Below are 20,000 nucleotides of genomic sequence, written 5' to 3'. Positions count from 1 at the left end.
AAAACACACCGTAAAGCAGCAGTCAGACTCCAGTGGCGTGACGGCATGGCTCAGCATGGCAGATTACCCCGACTCTTAAGTTTATCACCGCATCGGCTCTTTGTGTCGTCGTCAACACGAGGACAGGGCCAACAATCACTGTGCATGTTCCTTATCCATTCTCCTCACTCAGACCTATCAGAGGAAGTGGTTCAACTACACTTAAATGTACACATGCATCTTGCACAGGGATAATTTACACTTTGTTTTGGGGGGGGGGGGGATATCTGAGAAATCATATTTTATGGCAGCTTCACGCTGGTATTGTGGCATAATGCAGACTCATCAAGAGCAACACATTTAGATAACTCTCACTTTCCCGCTACAGAGAATCTACCAGAACAGTTGTGCCTGAAGTGAAGTGAGTCAGGTTCTTTTTTCTGCTACATCAGCACAACGCTGAGCAACACAAGTCAAGATATTCTTATAATCCCACTCTAGAAGGAGAAAACAATAGCACCGCTGCCAATTGTCCTCACCCGGTTGTCTGATCTCTTAATTTGGTTCGTGTGGGAGCGTGTTCAGGCTAAAGGATGCCACACATATCAAGGGTGCAACACAAGTGAGGGTACAGCATGCTTCCCCCGGGGTACAGTGTGCTCTTCTTCCCTTCAGTCTCCAAGGAATGAAGCTTGCTCAAGATATGTGCCAAATTGAAAAAGAAATAAATAGTGAGCAAATGCAACAAAAAGTCATATATTATTTATATAATCATCACTCTACTTTCACCATCAGATGTTAAATTTAGATTTTTTTTTGTTTAGTTTCGTGACTTTCACAGCTCTTGCGACCCATCGGTGTCTTGTGCTATAGTTTGTTCAGTGAAGCAATTCAGGAATGGAACAAACGTCTAAAAAACAAAACAACAAAAACAAGTTGAAAACAAGCTTAGAAGATACCACGACTGGAAGCATGTTTCATTTCACCTCTGAGGGAACAAATATTTAGATTCAGCAGATGCCTACAAAAAGCAATATCACTGATTTCATATGCAGGCACGTACAATACCTTTACAACAGTACAACAACCTCTTGTTATCTTCAAAATAACGATAACAATGACAAAACAACCAGCATGAACTGATAGAAGGATTGTACTCCTGCTGTTTTATGAATCTCTGGATGGGATCACAAGTAGTTAAGTCAATCAAAAATCAATCAATAAACCGGTCGACCAAATAAAGCACAAGAGTTAGTATCCTCAGAAGTCCAATTCCAGTGTATTGTACATAGTTTGCACAGATAGAGGAGAGAGTGGCGAGGCGGATCTCTGCTCTAGATGCTGAGGTCTTTGGGGCTTTCTTTGTACAGCCTTCTCTTGGGCTCAGGGAGCTGGTTTGGGCCGCGGCCCACTGCGTTATTGTTATGGCCCGTGTTGTTGTAGGCGGCGTTGTTGTGCGCAGCGTTGTTCTTCATCATGCCGTAGTAATCCATCAGTCGGGGTGCCGCCGCGTAGTTCGGCTCGTCCCGGCTGTAGTTGCTGTCGGGGGAAGAGTCCCGCTCCGCTCGGTACCGCCGCTCCGGAGTCCCGTTCACCGAGTATCGCCCGTCCCCCCTCTCTGAGGAAGAGTCTCTCAGGAGGTTGCCGTTCTTCGTGGCTCTGTCGCACGTGCGGCCCCTGGAAAGGGACGAGGAATCCCCGTTCTTGTTGGTGCGCTCGGGGGTTGCGGCCTCCCTGACCCGCCCAGCCGCCTGCGAGTCCTTGAGGAGCCGCCGCTCGTGGAACTTGCGCTCGGGCGTGACCGCGAGGAACCCGCCGTCGTCGTGCTCCCTCTCGGGCGTGCGGTCCCGGTGCGCTCGCTCCGCCCTGCGGTCCATCGACTTGGCCCGTTGACGGTCCGGAGACGGGGCCCGCTTTCGTGTTGGGGAGCGGTCGAGGGAGCCGCGGCGCTGCTGACGAAACCTCCCGTCCAAAGTGGAGCTGCTGCCCGAGGGCTCTCGCCCCCGGAGCTTCTCGGCAGCGGCGGCCTTCTTCCCCGAGCTGTCTTTCCTCAGAGTCTTTAGGAGTTTAGAGATGCCGCTCTCCGACTCGGACTTCTTGACTTTGCGGCCTCGGCTCTTCTTGTTGCCACCGCTGCTGCCGCTGTTGATACTGTTGTCTGGAGACTGCTGTCTAGGGGTGCTTTGACTGTGATTGTTATTCCAGGTGTGATGATGGTGGGGGTTAAATTGCCGGCCTTGGTAGTCCATCTGATCTGACCCAGCCCTGTCCCTGTCTCGGCCACGCGCAGCCTCCTCCTGGCGTGATGGTTTGTGAAGGTCTGGTGGATAACTGGACTCCAATGAGGTGTGATATCGGCTGTTAGGCGGCAGCGTTCTCACTTCCGGAGTGTTTTGTGCCCCGGGTGTGGGAGGGTGCCCGTCACTGCTGCCGTCTGCAGGAGAGGAGAAAGGAAGAGAATCTTGTTGACTAGAAATACCTCATGAGAGCGATTGGGGTTGAGGAATACTTGTACATCAATCACATGAGACATTTATTGTGCTCAGCAGCATAAGCTTTCCTTGTTGGTTCATGTGAGCTCTTGCTTCGACATGACAGAAAGTCAATGCAGAGATTTATGGAAAACCATGCAAACATGTGCTTATTTTAATATACTTTGTACATCTGCCTAGAAACAATCAGGCTAATCTTAAATGATCTATGAACATTAAATGCGTTGAAGTGATAAATCACTTCAACGCGTTTTCTCTGGAGGCCGAGACACAACGTGATGTCAGCAACAACAGCAGGGGCAACACATCGGCAAGTGGAGGGCGGGGATTATCAATGGCACAGCAGGCACCTAGGAAATCATTCAAAACAAACATGGTGAACAACTCAGTATGCATCGCTGGGAAAGAACAGCCTCAAAGCAAAAAAACAAAAGAAACAAGAGTGTTTGGCTGCCAAATTAGATACAGGTTGCTATGGTAGCAGCATGGGAGGTGGCATTAAATTAGTCCCAGGAAGATAAATCTCTGGTGTGGGGCTGGCGGAGCGGGAGGGTTTGTGCATGTACGGATTCACGGAAGTTAAATTAAGTTTGATAAATTCAGGCATGACAAGACACAAAGCATGCACGACTATGTAAACACACCAGTCGGGATTCAGGTCGGGATGAGCTGGAAGGAAGGGTGGATAAAAAAACAGAAAGATGGCGGGGAGAGTGGATTGGGACAGACTTTTGGCTACAAACCGTGGTCTGATTTTGGCCCATTAGGTAGAAACAGGGCTCTCCCATCTTGTCATTCCTCATTGTACCAACAGCGAGATGAGGAGCCATCATCGCTGGAGAGAGGAGGAAGAGCCCAGCAACGAGAGACAAGTCAGAGAGAGAGAGAGAGAGAGAGAGAGAGAGAGAGAGAGAGAGAGAGAGAGAGGAATAGAGAGGAGAAAACGGATAAAACAGACAAGAGGCTGTTTTACAGTGCGTCTCAATAGAGAGAAGAAGGGGTTTTGTTGTGAAAGACAAGAAATATTACACTTGATACAGTATCACAAATCCATCTGAGAAGGGAATAGAAAATGAAATCCTGGAAAATAATGCCGACAAATACAACGATGTGACTCAAGCTGTGAGAGGAATAATCCATCAGCAGAGCTCACAGCTCTTGGGAGGGAATATTACTCCAGCTGTAAAACATCTGTGCTACGGATCCCATAAGAGTACAAAAATCACTGAACAACCTTTTGTGGCAACCGTTCCCTCATTGACCAATAAAAATTGACGGCTCAATCTTGTGAAGAAAATACGAGGATCACTTTAAAGTCATGGATCAGAAAATCATTTACAGTCCCAGTGGTGCGCTAAGCAGATAAGAGGCTTTATTCTAGTACAAAGCTGGAACAACAATAAGATCTCAACGCTGGCTGTTATTTACAGGAAGTGGACAACAACATGGCGACGTGTTTACGTACCATATTCAGGTACAGATCCATCTCCCCGTTTGAGGACGAGCCGCGCCCACCGACCGCCGTTCTTGATCAGTTCGATGGCACGTGAATGCTTCATGTTCTTTGTGCTCTCACCGTTAATCTCCAGGATCTCATCTCCCACCTGAAAACAGAGAGGCCGACGTTGTCGATGGCGGACTTTTCATTTAAAAAAAACGTCTCAAATTCAGCTTTTTATGGTTTCGTACCCTCATCTTGCCACATCTGACAGCAGCCCCATCCTCCGCTAGTCTCAACACATACAGGTCCATGCTGTACTCCCGTCCTCCTCTCAGGCTGAAGCCAAAACCTTTACTGTCCCGCTCGAGGTCCACGGAGTAGAACTCGGCATCCTGTGAGACACAAAAGGAGAGACGAAGAGAAAAGTCACAGGGAGACCAGAGAGGAGAGACTAATCCATGGTGCACAGGGGGAGTCAAAAGGTGAGTCCAAAACTCCAGGACTAATCAAGCCGTGTCCCACGAAAACTCCACAAAATGTCAATGGCAGTACAATACCCTGGAATGCATGAATAATTAATGCCACACGAGTCAGCGAGCAGAGTGCAGATCACTAAGAAAGGGCACGAGAAAGGCTGTACCCAAAAAAGTACCATGACTCATCAAAAATTCCCTCCCAACAGAAGTACGGTCTCTTCCAAAATGGGCTTTATTAGCTCCACCAGGAGGATCATGCGATTGTTGTGTGTACGTGAGTGACTGTGCAGCTATCTGTCTGTCCACAAGCTAATCTTTCATTCTGCTGCAGCAAACCGCACGATATGTTTGGTGCCCAGTCATGGCCGCATGCTCAAGGACCTCGGGTGGTTGCGGTGACTCAAACTTTCTCAAAACACCTTTTATTGCCTCTTTTATGCTGCCATTGACTGCCTGCTGACTCATCAATCACTACTCTCAGCGACCCCCTGGCTGGGAAGGGTCCGCTAGAACTTTTACTTCAAGATAAACAAAAGAGGTTAATTCAAATGAGGAGTATGGACGAGATTGGCAATAATTGAATCCTCTCTCACTTTTTACATTCTATAAACGAGCGAGCGAGAGATAGCGAGCGAGAAGTTAGCAGTGCAGTGTGTGAACAGTTTAGGCTATTTGTTGGAGAAATACTGCTCCTCTGCTGAGTAGCTTCTCTGGAGGAAACTCTGTAATTAACGTACTGATGTAGAACCCAGATGATCAATAACTGTGGAGTGAAAGCATCCATTCTTACCTGTGCTGTCTGACTGTGCATGGGCGGAGGGGGAGGAGCTCCTTTTGACTTTGAGTTATTCCTTTAAAAAAAGAGAAACTCGCATGAATACACATTGTGCTGCGTTAAAGAATATATTCTACAAAGACCTTTGCGTTTGTGCTTTTTTTTTTTTAAATGGATGCGTCATCACTTACCGGGACTCTGTGGTCTGCTGAGGTGTGTGTGTGGTGGTGATGGTAGCTATCTTCTCAGCGTTAGTCAGCAGAGAAGCATTGGAAGATTCTGCAAAAAGAAAAAAAGACAAATTAACATAAAAAGAAGAAGAAACAACCGAGCTAAAATGAAGTGACTGCTTTTGTTCAATGCATTTGCCCACAGCTGGTGGTGATGCGACTGTCCAGAAGAGCCCACTGAACCGCTCACAGGCTACTCTATTAGTCCTGATGCTAACTGCCTGTGATGTTGTCATTTGCCATTTGCTCATAGACAACCCTGGCCTCAACTAAATGAAAGAAGAAAAACTGACTGAAAAAACAACAAGGCCGAATGCCTTCTAATGCCTTTCTTCAACTCCATCTTCTCACCAGCAAGAAACCTGCAGCACACATTAGTTTCCTCTGATGCTGGCAGGTGTACAGCTCTCTCTCTCCTTTTTCTCACTCTCTCCTCATCACGCAGAGAAATATGACTTCCTCACGGCCACCTCTCTCTCTTTCTGAAGCGACACACGTCTTTCGTGATATTTGAGGATGAGGTGGACCGGTAAATGCCATCATTCACATATTACAAGGCCACGCCGTGTTTTCTACCAGGAACCTTTGCCTGCACACACACACAAACCTGCGAGTTAGCGGACATGAGTGTGGGGGAGTTTGCTCCGCACCTCTCTCATGCCTCAGTATTAACTGAGCTTCACTTTCTGTCTCAATGGAGGGCATTACATGACAACGTGTCTTCGTTGGCTGCCCAGTCAGCCAGTAATAAGCACCCTTGTTACATCACATGACATATTTCACCCAAAATTATGGAGATTTAGGTCGCAAACTGCTTGTGCTGCGATATTATGGAGGTTTATTTTCCTTTTCTACACTAAGCTGAAGAGATTAACACCAACAGGAAGCGCTCGATTAAATATGAGCAGTAAAAAAAAAGCAGAAAGAAAGAGAAAACTTGTAGAAGTGCTACAGTAGCTTCTGGGTGTAACCTTCGCCTCACTCCTACTCAATGACTCACTCTCCGAGACACCAGGGTTCACACCCTGATGAAAAGTGCCTGTCAGGAGCAGCGGTGTCTTTTCCTTCCCACCACATCCATGAATAAGTCACACCACGCTGCATTATGCACCAGCCCACTGAGGCCGCAAGCCCAAAAAGGCCTTACCATCACCTGGGATGATCCTGAGCGAGACCGTGTTCCCGGCTTCCTTGATCAGGTTGACGATGTCCGAGTGGGACTTGTTGGTGATGGAGCAGCAGTTGACGGACAAGATCCGGTCCCCCACCTTCAGCTTCCCGCAGCGGTCCGCCGGGCTGCCCTCGATGATGCGTCCTATTTTGTGGGGCATGGCCACACAAGCATTCCCGGCTTTTGTGTTAGTTTGTGTGTTAAAAATAGTGTGCGGCGATTATTTTTATTTTTATTGTGTTGATTGGGTGTATTGATTTGTATTATAAGAAAAAAAAGGAAAAGAAAGAAAGAAAACGGGGAGAAAAGAGACGAAAAAGAAAAAGGTTAATTATCCCAAAATCACCACGTTTCCCATTCAACCACAGGAAACCTGTAGCAGTCAGCACACATGCAGGAACAATAGATGCCTCAGAGACTTCATGGGATAATGCATAATCTGTCTTCTTCCCTCATCGTCTGACGTATCGATCAATGGGCTGTGAGTCATATGGCGCTGGTCGGCGTCCACAGCGGCATAGTTTTGACAGCCTATCAATACGCCGGTTACAGCGTCATCAACACACCTCCCTGCCAGCGATCAATGAGCACACGAACGCTGCTGCGGCATACGACGTTCAGGTAATTGAGCAGCGGGATCTTCACCGGCTCCGGAAAAATAATAAGCATTCCTAAAGAGGAGGTTTGATGGACAGTGGCTTTATATGTGGAGCTGCTCATGTGGTCAAAGAATGCACTGCAAGAAATACGACCTGCACCTGAGTGACAGTGTTCAATACTGCACACCTTGTAGAAACAGAAGCTCTGAACAGACTCTGGAGATCTCCCTCCCTCCCTTCATCTCTGCTACCCCCCCCCCCAATTTTCCCTCCAGTATTTTCTGCAACATCCATATTTATTACCTCACCCCGCCGCTTTACCCTCCCTCGGTCTTTTGATTGAAGAATGTGCTTGTGTCCTGTCACTCTATCTAAATAATGACATTTGGGATAACACGGGGGTGTGGCGAGAAGCACCCAGGACTTAATATCCAATCTGTGAAACACAACCTCACACTCAGGTCATAGTAGGAGGGGATGAGAGTGAGGGGGGGGGGGGGGACATGGTTGATCCATGATGTACGTGAGATTGAATCAGCAGAAACTGCTTTATTCTTATTTTTTTTCGTTGTAAAACATATTCTTCCTCAGATTTCAGCTCGTGTCCCACATGGTTTGGTGTCCATTAGGAGAGTGAGCGTGGGATGCTGATCCCAGCATCAGCACATGAAAGCACCGAGGCCATTCATCTCCTCGTCCCGAGAGGAGTGACGGAGCAGAGCAGCGAAGCAGCCGCGGAAAAAACACCTCCAGAGGACTACGAGACGTTTAGGACAAGGTTGTTGACGAGCACTTTCGCTGGCGTCCCTATAAATAACACATTCATTCTTGCGTTTTGCAGAGCAAACACCATTAGCCCATGGGATCAATGAAACTTCCTCCTGGCTCACGTCTCCTTCATTCTTGTGCTTCGCCCCGTGACACACCACAGTACATCATCATAATGGCTAACTATTCAGGGCACCTTGGCGTGACATTGGCGGTGGAGATTCATCACTCGGAGGTTAACGCCAAATTTGTTCGAGGAGGACATCTACCATTCCTCATCAGCGCCTGAGCGGCTTTAATACATGCAATGCTGCTGCTTTGCCGCGATACGTAACTGGTATAGACAGCAAATGGAGTGAGCCGAGTAGACTTCAATTAGATGCTGAATGGATCGGTGAGGGCAGCTGTGAGGCGTGAATCGGTCATGATGGTGTTTGTGATGAAGCTGCAGGCAGCACCGGTCCTGAGGGAGAGCGCTCCGCACACGAGGAGACTTCTTTATCTCGACGCTCTTCATAGAAGGTTCGTGACCTCGTTCTGTGGCATTAAGTGGACTTCTGTCAAACGCCACACGCACGAGTTATTCAGTAAGTCAAGGAAACTCAACGAGGAGCATATTCTTTGTATTGGCATCGGCCATTTCACCCAGTGGTTCATTTATCGTCTTTGTGGACATGTCTGCTGGAGGAATGCGTCGAGGACCTGCTCACTAACTCTCAGGTGACATACACTAAAGAAAACATACTTATTAATATGATCTTCCATATCTGCCAATATATCTCATAATTCGTCCCATAATGGGAAAGTCTGGATTTGAGCACAAACTTAAATGATCAATTTCGTTGTTTTGGTTCTAGTGGTTCAAGTTGTGTTCATTGAATCAACTATAATGTAGACATGCTGTTGTAAACTGCAGGGTAGTACTGAAACTGATATAACAATACATTTTTACTGTTTTATATACTTTCATGCTTTGGACAGTGTGATTGTGAAACAGGTATTAGGTTTTATTCTTCTTCACTTCTGAACCCTGCAGAAACACAACCCAACAGGGCTGTAGTTTAGTGCCATGGAGTAGCCTCTGAAGAATATTGCTCCGTTTTAAAGTTGTTTGTTGATGCCGCTCACAGCGGGAGAGTAAATTAATCACAGAGAGAAATAAGGATCTTCAGAACGTAACAGGCACCAACGCAGATTACAAACGCCCAAACAATCTAACTGTTCAGTCGGATTAAAGTCTAAATTGTCAGCCTGTAGTAAACAAAATAAACTCTTGATGTCAAACTGAATAGAAGTCCCCGTCAGTCTCAACTAGCTCCGGCTTCGGCTCACTTACCGAAGGTGGTGCCGGCATCAGGTCTGGAAACGGACGACACGATGACGAAACCGAAGCCCTCGTTCTCTCCGCGCTGGATCTCCACGTCGTACGGCTGCAGGGAGGCGGGCACCACCGTGCTCCCGCTGCCGCCTCCGCCGCCGCTGCCGATGCCGCTGGTGGATCCGCTGCCGGAGCTGACGGTGTTGAGAGAGTTCTGGCTCCCCTGGGGGGTCCGCTTGCCCTCCGTCAGGCTGGGCGCCTGGGTGCTGCTGTGGTGGGAGGAGGCCGGCGACGGGGGGATGTCACCTTCTCCTTTCGACCCTTTGTGGATGAAGAAAATAAACTGGTTAGAAAAGCATTTCATTAACCTCAGATTCAAGTCTGGAACCGTGTTACGGTTAAGGAGAGTCTGCACAAAAGAGCAAGCGGCGTGCATCATGTTTATACAACATGTGAGAGTGCATGACACCCGTGTGAATGTACACATGTTTTAAGTGACGCTCTGGTCACCTCCGTATCCGGGGGACTTGCGTCTGACGGTGAGGTTGACGTGACCCTGTTTGGCGGCCTGCTGCATCAGCTGCACCACCAGCTGGTGAGACTTGCCCACCACCGCCGTGCCGTCCACACAGATGAGTTCGTCGCCCGACCGCAGGCGTCCGTCCTCATCCGCCGCCCCGTACTTCACGATGTGGCCGATGTAGATCTGTAGAAGGAAAGCGCACACGACGCAAGATGTTAACAGATCACTGGTTTTTGTTAAGGCGAGGCACTAACAGGCAAAAACATTGTGTCTGTTTTTGAGATTTTTGGCTGCTTTGCTTTTATAACACGTCGTCTTCCAGACTAGAGGAAAGAAAACATCCAAAACACACATTCAGGTGTTTATTTTACCACTTTATCTATTTGTGTCTGTAGATTTCTCCTAAATTCCCCGAAAGTTACTATAAGATAATGCCTTATTTGCATATTTAAATATAACATTTCAGAAAACTTGTAATACAAAATGTTTTTGTTTTAATCTAAGTAATGAAGTGGTGAAGTTTCATGGTGATATCTATGAGTTCATGTTTTGACCCTATTCACCTGTAGAGTCTCTAAATGTCTGTAATGGAACTAAACGTCTCTTTAAAGGACGTTTCCTCTAAATGAGTTTGTTCTCAGACTCTGATGATAAATCTCCACTTCAGCAGCTCTTACATTCACCAAACTTCACTCGTTCATTCCTCTCTATGTGCTGAAGGTTTCTACTGAGGTGTTTGTTCATATATTATTCAGAGACTCATTCATACAACATGTTATTACTAAAGACATGGAGAAACTTGGCTGTTGATGGTATTTTCTGATCTGAAGATTAAAACAGATTTCATAGATTCCCTCTGGAACAATCTTTGACTTTAATATGTCAACAAAAAGAAAGAAGAATGTTGAACTTGGCTTTATCCAATGTTCAGATTTCTGTTCTGGAAATGTATGAAAATTAGCACATATTTCATAAGATAATGCCTAATTTGCATATTCAAATTAAATATTTCAGAAGGATTGTGATACCAAACCTATTTGCCTTAATGTAAGTGATCAACTGGGGAGGTTTCATGTTGATATCCATGAGTTCATTTTTTGACTCTATTCACCTGTAGCGTTTCTAACAACGCTGTAATTCATTGTTTCAAATATCAACAGAGGGACGTGAATTCAACAGCTTCTATGATTACGATACAGTACTACGGCTAATTACACTGCAGTCAATTAAACCACCAGTCTAGAGAGCTCAAAGACTCATTGTGTCTTATCTGCCTCTGATTTTAAATGAATCTGTGCAACGCTTCACTCTCCTCTTGCGTCACTTCAAGGTGTTTGTGACTGACGTTCGGAGAAACCAAGAAGGCCGACGCAGCCTATCGGGGCCTCGGAGAAGCTCGTGTGCTTTAGGCATGGTGTGGGTGTTCACGCACAGCTCCGACAGTAACAACCGCACAACTACCACGCCAACACCTCTTGGCACAAACAACAAGTACTAACTCCTGTGGGGTAGACCTGAAGCCTGCTGCCATTTTATTTCCCTCTATTCCTCAATAACTGCCTTCCACTCTCCCTCTTGCTCCACTCCTTTTAAGACAAATATGTGGCGCACAACCAGAGGGATTGTGGGTAAGACCTTGGCTTCTCTTAACAAGCTGTCTATATGATCCTCCAGAGAGCAACAGCTCCAGTTAGACAGCTACGCTGGTTTAAAGGCGGACGAAACACAGAAGTAAGAGGAAGAAGACGGAGAAAGCGAACGAAAACCTCGTGTAGAACTGGGAGGAATACTAAGAGCAAGGACAAAGCCTTCAGAGGTTTATTGATTCATTATCAGCAAAAGTATGAATGGGGCGTACGAGTGTACACTTAAATCTATGAATTCATCAAATGATGTGATAAAGTATTGATGGACAGGTGGAGGTGGAGGGATACTTACAGGTTCCCCGGGCTCATTTCCTCCCAGGATACGGAAGCCGAAGCCGGTATCCTTCCGCCAAAGGAAAATGTCCTGCTCCTGGCAATCTGGCACTGAAACACACGAGAGAAACAGTGAAGGGGGGGACTCCATAGAGATCAACCAGCAACTCTGCCAAAGACCTTCAGGCTCCGCTCAGCGTGGACTGATTAACATCTATGTCGGCTAATCACCGAATGCTTGTTCCTCTAAAAATCAACAAGTTTCTGTCCCCCGATTTTCCTCATTACCACAAACCCACGTCCCAGCTGTGTGATCGCTGATGATTACGGCTGTAATCCACGGGTGACGTCATGACGACTATACATCCACTTCTTATATACAGTAGTTTGCCGAGACCTCCGTAGACCGTGTTATTAGCCACCAATTATAGCTAAACCTTTTCTTTCACACATTCGGAGCTTCACTTTCGCCTATTTCCATCAAACACACACACACGCACACACACACGCACACACACACGCACACACACACACGCACACAACTCACCACACATTTGCATCTCGGATGGACCGAGCAGACTGTGGAGGAGGACACAGGCAATTTGGTGTCAGTCTGTTCCACCCAGAGGGCCAGTCGGCACAGGCCGTCTCTGCTCGCACCGCCTGCTGTCTACACGGCTGCCACGCAAGGCCGGTAGTGAACCCATTAGCTTCTCCTCTTCCCCCGATAACGTGCTTGCATTTAACGGGTTAAACTTGTGAACACCCTCCTGTGATACGTGACTATAGGACTGGTGTCAACTGACAGCAAAAGATGCAACATCAAGCAACAGGTGACATGAAGCTTTCAGGGAGGTGAAATTCCCCCAAAACTCACTTTTCAGTCACACTGTCCTGCCACTGAAATATGGCTTTTCTATTGACTCTCAACGGAGTCTGGTAGGGTTGAGGAGAGCTTAACGGCCGTTTAACTTGGTGAACCAAGAGGTTATTTTTGACCAAACCCGAGATGGCGATTGCTGGAATAGTGGAAAGAGCTAACCAAGACCCTTTTGATGATTTTATTTTGTTTCTGTGCGTTTTACAATCGGCGATGTAAAAATGTCTGTTTTTCCTCAATGGAGTCTGGAAGCTTTAAAAGGAATCTAAATTGCGAATTTAAGAATTTATTTAGACTAAACCAGAGTTGGTGAAAGAGCTATCAAGACGACCTTGTTTGTGATTTCATTTTTTTTGTTCCCCGTAGAGTTTAAACTAAGTGTGTTTTATAATAAGCGAAGTAAAATTCGTTTAAGAATTATAATAATTGCAAAAATCCCCGTAGATTTTATCTATTTTTTAAAAAGGCCTGCACGTTTCAGTCAGTCTTTTGCTCTGAGGATTGTGAAATAAATTTAAATTACTTGAAATTGTAATGTACTGAATTATTCAAAATAAAGTTATATAACAATAAGGCTGTTCTGTTGTGTGCTCTCCGAATACTCGGAAGGAGCCTCTAGGACTTGGAAGGACCCGTCGTCCCAAGGAAGCATCCTTGACTTTGAGAAACACCCAGAGAATCGGGTCCTCTTTGTCATTCATTGTCTCCTTCTTTTCATTTCATTGCGTCTCCCCCTCCTCCCCCTCCTCCCCTTGCAGACTCAAAAAAAAAGAAGAAGAAAAAAAGAAGGCTGCAGATCCTTCAGGGGTTTTCGAACAGATACACCAATCAGCGGCAGCTTAAAGCAGCCCAGTTAATATTTAATCAGCAGCAGTCCTAGATTCTACAGGCAGCCATGATTGTTAACCAACACTGCGAGGAGCGCAAGTGAGGCTGGCGACACTCACAATGTGTGACAAGCTAACACAGCAAACCTGCAATATATCATCACCCCTCTAAAACCACAACACAACACGGAGATGCATTTCAGATAAACAGACCTATTGTCCCTTTAACTATCACCACCGGTACAAGTACAGGAGGTCTGAACGATGTAATTCAGCCAGAACAGTCGAGTGAACACGTTATTTTGGAAGAAAAGTGGTTTGACACCCTCAAAGTGTTTCTCCTATGAATAATGCAAGAATAGACCATGACTGCAAATGATATGGAGGAGTCTTACAGAGAGGCTGCCTACTTTCTGCTGCTCCACTTTTTGCAGTTTGGATACTCTGTTTTTTCTCCCCAGTGACTAAACTGGGAGTGAGACAAGCTGTTTGGCTGCTGATAATGTAAAAGGTGAAATGTTGTCTCTTGACACGGTGACGTGCAGTAAAGGGCACACATGCCATTCTTTCTTTTATTGTACATGACGGTTCTTTTCAGTCGGGAGGAAGGCCAGAACACCGTGCGAACGACTCACACACACACACACACACACACACACACACACACACACACACACACACACACACACACACACCAGCGAACACTTGTGTGTTTTCAAGGACGCTTCCCTCTCGGAGGCAGCTTTTGTCACAGGATCGGTTGTGACTCAGTAAGCACAGAAATGTTTAGCAAACACACAAAAAGGGGCTTTAACTGACACAAACGCACAAAGACAGAGATGCGCCCCGTGGTGGGCACGCTGTACACACAGCTGTGATTCTTCTTCTACTCTCTGCATCTTCTCCACAACTCCAGAGATACATTCACTAAAGCACTCGCGAGCAAATCAAATGGAGATGTCTTTAAAAGGGGTCTAACTATCAGTGGACAGAATAATTTAAATTAAAATCGACACAGCAGTTCTGTTGAATCATATGTTTCCTGACCTCCATGTCTGATCCCAAACTCTTACACTAAATCTTACAGCATTAAACTCAAAGGGATTTGACAAAATGCAGAAGAAATGACAGAATAAGACATAATAGACACTAGGAAGTACACACGGCTAAGACGAGAAAAACGCATTCATTTAAAGGAATAAATCTACATTTCTGAAAGTTGGATTATTTGATTCTTGTTGGCAGAGAGTTAGATGGATCGATACCAATTCTATCTGGTTAGCTTAGCTTAGCATAAAGACTGTAAACAGGAGGAAACAGCTAGCCTGGCTCTGTCCGAAACACAAAAAAACCCCGCCCACCAGCATCGCTACAGCAGGAAATAGTCTGCACATAAATATGAAATCTACAAACAAACAACAAGATGTAAAGTGTTGATTAGCAAGCTTCAGAGGTGCTGGTTGGTGGGCTTTGTTGCTTTGGATAAAGCCAGGTTTTTTGCTCTTTATGCTAAGCTAAGCTAACTTACATGTCTTGATGTTTTTGTTGTGCTGCCCTAATGTTGTTGTTGTGTTGTTATCGTATAGTGAAGTCCTCTCTTACTGTCTGTAATTGTGCTTTTTTTACATTAGATGATAGAGATGTTATTCTGGGTTTCCTGCCCAGGGACTACAGATGTAAATTAGCTCATAGCTAACTCTGGTACAGCTAAGAAGCTCTGCACTGTCCCTGTCAAATAAATAAATAAATAAATGAATAGATGAATGAATGAATAATTAAACTTGCTGCTAGCTGTAGCTTTCATATTTAAAGTGCAAACATGAGAGTGGTATCTATCTTTGCTTCCAACTCTGTGGCAGAAAATTCCTTTAAATCATGACTTTGAATGAAGCTTTTCTTTTTCTTTTTAGCTTTTATCTTGAATCTCAGCCATCAAACGTCTCCTGCCAGATGATCTCAGGCCACATTCACACTTATAGAGGGTCATAAAGTTCTGCAAATGTGCCTAGAGGATAAAACCGTTCAAACTCTGAAGTCAGCAAAACTTTAAAATTCCTTAAAATAAGAACTGGATTCCACTCACGTCGGCTCTCGTACATGCTCCTGGACTGCGCCCAGATCTTAAAGGGGTCTGGCTTCTTCTGGAGGGTGAGGGTGCCATCTGCAGGGTCCTGAGGGGGCAGGCCTGGCAGAGGCTGGGTGGGGGCAGCAGGAGTGGGAGCCACAGCCTCGCTGGGCATGGCAGAGGGCGGGTGGCCGGGAGAATCGGTGTGGGCGCTGCGATGGCTGCACACACTGTGCTGGGAGCTGCTCTGGCTGTCTTTCCTCTCTAACTGGTGCTGGGAGGAAAAAAAACAGAGTGAGAGGTGTGTGTGCGTGTGTGTGTGTGCGTGTGTGTGTGTGTGTGTGTGTGTGTGCTAAAGGATGGGGGTGGATACAAGCAGAAGACAGGGAGGTATAGGGCAGAGAGAGAGAGGAGGAGAAAACGTGATAATTGAGTCAGAGGTGAGGGTGAGATATCGGGGGGAAAGAGTGTCGATGGAGGACAAAGAGAGAAAGAAAAGGAAAGCGTCCAATGTCATCGTTTTTAGACATCGCAGTGGAATATCTCTCTCTCTCTCTGAAAGCTGCTGCTGGAGTGAGGAGCGATGACTTGGTTTCCATGGTTGCGAGACAAAGACGGATTGATATGTGAGGGAATTTCAATGAAGAGAGATATTGCCTTTTATGAATACAATGACTCTTTGTGTATTAACAGAAGGTCCTGAGCTCGGAGAGCTATACGCATAGAGTCAAGGTCGGTCTCAATTGAAAACAGGAATGTGTCAAATCTGGCGTGAAAGCAAATTGTAAAATCTCAGCAGCAGGAGTCCTCGTGGGTTACGTATCGTGAGTATATTGTGCTACGCAGCTGCTTAAAATAATCGGCTTGTTTTAAATGTGAAGTAAAATATGTCTCCCGAGTTAAAATAATCGGTGTTAATCTCGTGTATTGAGCCTCAGTCTGGCGACACAGACAGCAAAAAAAACAGGGTCGTCTAGCAAAACACGTAGAAATCTAGCACAGCCAACTGTTGCAGCATGTTGGCGTCTGATGAGCCTTCAGATGGAAGCATCTCTTACTCAAACTGGACTTTCCGTCAACGATGTGTTAGTTGTTTTAATGCTTAGAGAACATATAGAGCACCGTGATTATTTTTTATGGCCTGTTATTGTGCTGCTGGACACCTTAATGTTCCTGCAGGGACGCACCGATCCGACTCTTGGGCATCGACCGAATTAATAAGCTGCATGCCTCACAGTGAGGAAGTGACTGTGATCATTCCTTCATGTGTTGAGGCGACATCAAGCTTCACCTGAACACTGCTTTCCTTTACTGTGTAAAACTAAATGTAACAAATGAAGTAACACTGAAGCTCAACAGTTTCGTTACTTTTCGGCTGAGAGGACGACTCTGTATTTAAAAGGTTGTAGAAAGTCCTCTTTTCAAATAGATGCTGTTTTGTATGAAGGGTTTGCAAAAATAAAAAAACTCTTCTATCAATCGAACCACAGAGTAGACTGCAGAGTGCACAAAGACGAACGGCTGCCCAACATATTCAGGGCCGTAATGCATGCACCGATGTGGCTCATTGATGATCGAGGGTCACTTACGGTTTATCTTATCTTCAGGGTATCTGGGGGATAAAAAATGGAAACAAAAGTGTTCTCCTCTAGCATTGTGGGGGATATCCACTGATGTAAGTTTTAAATAATTCAATTCTTCTTCCTTTTCAAAATTATTTCAAATGTAAATAATTAATTTGTCTGAATTATAATCTTTTTGTCTCCGTTGACTCCAAACTTTTATATGAAAGCACTGAGCTGTTCTTTATAAAGATAATGGTCGCCCCATTGCCACCGATACCCGATCCATCTCGAGTCAGTATCGTATTGGTGCATCTTCAGTTTTCTGTAATCTTTGCTTTCTGATTACTGCGCCGACAGAACGTAAATATAACCACGTTATCGCTCGCAGATGCACATTACAAAAGACTTTACAGCTTTATGAAAAATGAGTCGCACCGAGAAAATGCAATTACTGACAAGGGCCAATATGACAACTGAATCGTTTTTGATCTGGTATGAATAATAAACCCCCGTGCATGAAATGGTAGAGAAGTCATCAGCAGCAGTCTCTCGCTCATCACACACTGCGCGAGAGACGGAGGGTCAAATATTCCAGTAATGCCTCTTTAATGAGGACAACAGCCATGCAAAAATTGACTTCTGGAGACTTCTTTAATGGGTTGAGGCAGCGCAATCTCTCTTGCATATGGGAGTTAACTGTGAGCATTTATTTAGAGTCTGGACTGGAGGCAAAATGGTTGTTCCCGGCTGACACGAAGTCTCCTGCAGCGTGACATTTCACAGACATAACCCAGAGAGGGGGGGAAAGTGGCTTTTTCCTCACTGGAAAGCTAATCCAAAGTGACAGTCGGGCAGTGCCACCATTGGTCCCCCCTCGACCCCCTGACGGCACCCGGCCCTCCTCCAATCCTCCGTGACATGTGACCTGAATAGGTAACACCCAAAGCCCTGACTGATGCCATTTAAAACTAATCCCAAATGCCAACATCCTGGCCAGCTGCGGGGCTTTTCATGCCGATCAAGAGACATCGTGACGAGCTTTTTCCTTCCTCTCAAGTTGTGGGAGTTGAACCCGTCACTGACCTTGGACGAGCCTAACCGGAGGAAGATATCCTCATAAGTCCGCGGCTCTCAGGTGACGGTACACGTAAAGCTGCACAGGCGTCTCTTCTGAGCGTGTATGGATTTTTTTATCAGGTTGAGATGTGTCGTAAAAACGGAGGAGGAGGCGTTTGCTCTTTAGAGTCCTGAATAACTGCACCGTCCCTTCAGGGACCCCCAGCGCTGCTCACAGAGCCGGTCTTTCCCTCCCTCCTTCTTTCCCGTCCTCTTTTATTCGTCACACATTGCAATCTGTTGCAATCTCTCCTCCAGCTTCCCCGATCTCCCTCTGCTTTCGCCTCCAGCTCATGTCGTCATCGCCTCCTTTCTCCCTGTCTGTTAGCTTCAGTGCATCTTCTGTATCTTTGGGCTGTCATTGTGATTCACTGTTGTGGGACAAACTATATCTCCCCACTGGCCTTCCCTTCTCTCATCCCACATCCTTTTTTGTCCCCCCCTCCCCCCCATATCTTTGCTTCAAGCCTCTCTCCCGTCTCCCTTCAGCTGTGGCTTTTAGCCCTCCCTAACAGCTGGTCACTGTTACACCGTTAATCAGTCAGAGGGTGGCAGCGTGGTGGGATGTCGAGAGAAGGAGAAAGGGTTTTAAACAAAGCTAAATGACAACACAGGGGCAACACAAGCAGGAGGAGGAAAGCAATAAAAGACCAAAGAAAAGTCAGAAAGAGAAAGAAGTGAAGAGGAAAGGTGGAATCTCTGCATGCAGAACAGTAGAAGCAAGAGTTGGATATCAAATCTCTCGCCTTTTGTTCTTTAAATAGCGCTCCTTTAACACTCAGTAGAGCTGACATGCACACAGATGTAAAACAAAAGAGTACTCACCACCAGCTTTGGACTCCTCTTGGCTGGCACCACTCCTGCAAAACATCGGCAGAGAGACAGAGAGAGCATTAATGACCTGCGGTGCTCTTCCCTTGTCGTCCCCCCCAAAACCCAAACAAAGAAAAACTAAAAACCCCTCCAGGACAAACGGATGGACCCCTGGTTCCTGCTGCAGAGCAGAGCGCAACTGGCCCCGGATTGCTCTCCTCTTCCTCCTCTTCCACCTCTTCCTCCTCTTCCTCTCTGTTGCTCTCTCCCTCTCTCCGAGCAACACACTGCGCTAGGCTGCTCGCTAATCTAAGTGATCTCCTCCCCCCTGTGCCGTGTGTGCCGCTCCACTCGGCGCTCTCACCCCGCGCTATTAGGAGAGGAGCAACTGATCTATCTGCATTAGACAGGCTGACTTATGCTGCAGCATCCCTGGACCGCTGGTCAAAGCTACAGGGATGCTGCTCCCACCCTCCCCAACCTCTCCCCCACCCACTCCCTCCTCCAGTCTACTTCCCAGCTGTCTCCCAACACAAGCACTCCAGCAGAATCTCAACTATCACCCTCTGAGCAGGAGCCCAGCAGCCCGAGCGTCGTATCAAAGGGAAGCCTGAGCTCCTGCCTTACTATGCACATCTGAGTAACCACGGAGCTGTTTCCTCTCCTCTACACTCCTCTGCTTTGCTCAAGGCGCACGTTGAGAAGCTGATCTTCTCTCTCTGCCCCCCCCCACGACCTCCTCCTCTTCCTCCCTCCACCATGACTTTCTCTCCCTCTATCTCTCTCTTATATATAAACACTAGTTAACACACTGTAGAGAGTCACCGAGATCAATCTCATTTGTGCTAATGAAATATTAATACTTGGAGCCAGTAGTCGGGGACAAGATTCACAGTGTGGGGAATCATCTACACTCCCTCCTTTTAACCGCTTTCCTTTCCATCAAAGCCCAACGACTCGATCAACATGTAGGTTCCTCTACCTGAGACATATTCACACACACACACACACACACACACACACACACACACACACACACACAC

The 20,000-nt window shown here is 46.4% G+C and overlaps 1 protein-coding gene across 15 annotated transcripts in view; it reads right to left on the bottom strand.

The window, feature by feature from the left end:
- LOC116382516 (membrane-associated guanylate kinase, WW and PDZ domain-containing protein 1-like) overlaps positions 1–20,000 on the bottom strand; it is a 99,277-nt gene that overhangs the window by 787 nt on the left and 78,490 nt on the right. For 9 of the 15 annotated variants that reach the window (XM_031845620.1, XM_031845619.1, XM_031845622.1 and 6 more), the window contains 11 exons: positions 18,970–19,004; positions 15,482–15,737; positions 11,711–11,802; positions 9,760–9,955; positions 9,268–9,570; positions 6,541–6,744; positions 5,355–5,442; positions 5,179–5,239; positions 4,161–4,304; positions 3,937–4,075; positions 1–2,413 (listed from right to left, as the gene is read on the bottom strand). The exon at positions 1–2,413 is cut by the window's left edge and continues 787 nt beyond it. In XM_031845620.1, coding sequence (XP_031701480.1) covers positions 1,314–2,413; positions 3,937–4,075; positions 4,161–4,304; positions 5,179–5,239; positions 5,355–5,442; positions 6,541–6,744; positions 9,268–9,570; positions 9,760–9,955; positions 11,711–11,802; positions 15,482–15,737; positions 18,970–19,004 — 2,618 coding nt within the window. In that variant the 3' untranslated portion in view covers positions 1–1,313. Of the gene's footprint in view, positions 2,414–3,214; positions 3,307–3,936; positions 4,076–4,160; positions 4,305–5,178; positions 5,240–5,354; positions 5,443–6,540; positions 6,745–9,267; positions 9,571–9,759; positions 9,956–11,710; positions 11,803–15,481; positions 15,738–18,969; positions 19,005–20,000 lie in introns of all 15 variants that reach the window. The other 6 variants (XM_031845624.1, XM_031845633.1, XM_031845632.1 and 3 more) reach the window with 3 other exon arrangements.

This window comes from Anarrhichthys ocellatus, unplaced genomic scaffold (assembly GCF_004355925.1).
Source record: "Anarrhichthys ocellatus isolate YVR2014 unplaced genomic scaffold, GSC_Weel_1.0 scaffold5, whole genome shotgun sequence".
NCBI classification, from domain to species: Eukaryota; Metazoa; Chordata; class Actinopteri; order Perciformes; family Anarhichadidae; genus Anarrhichthys; species Anarrhichthys ocellatus.
This window is presented reverse-complemented; position numbering and strand designations above follow the sequence as displayed.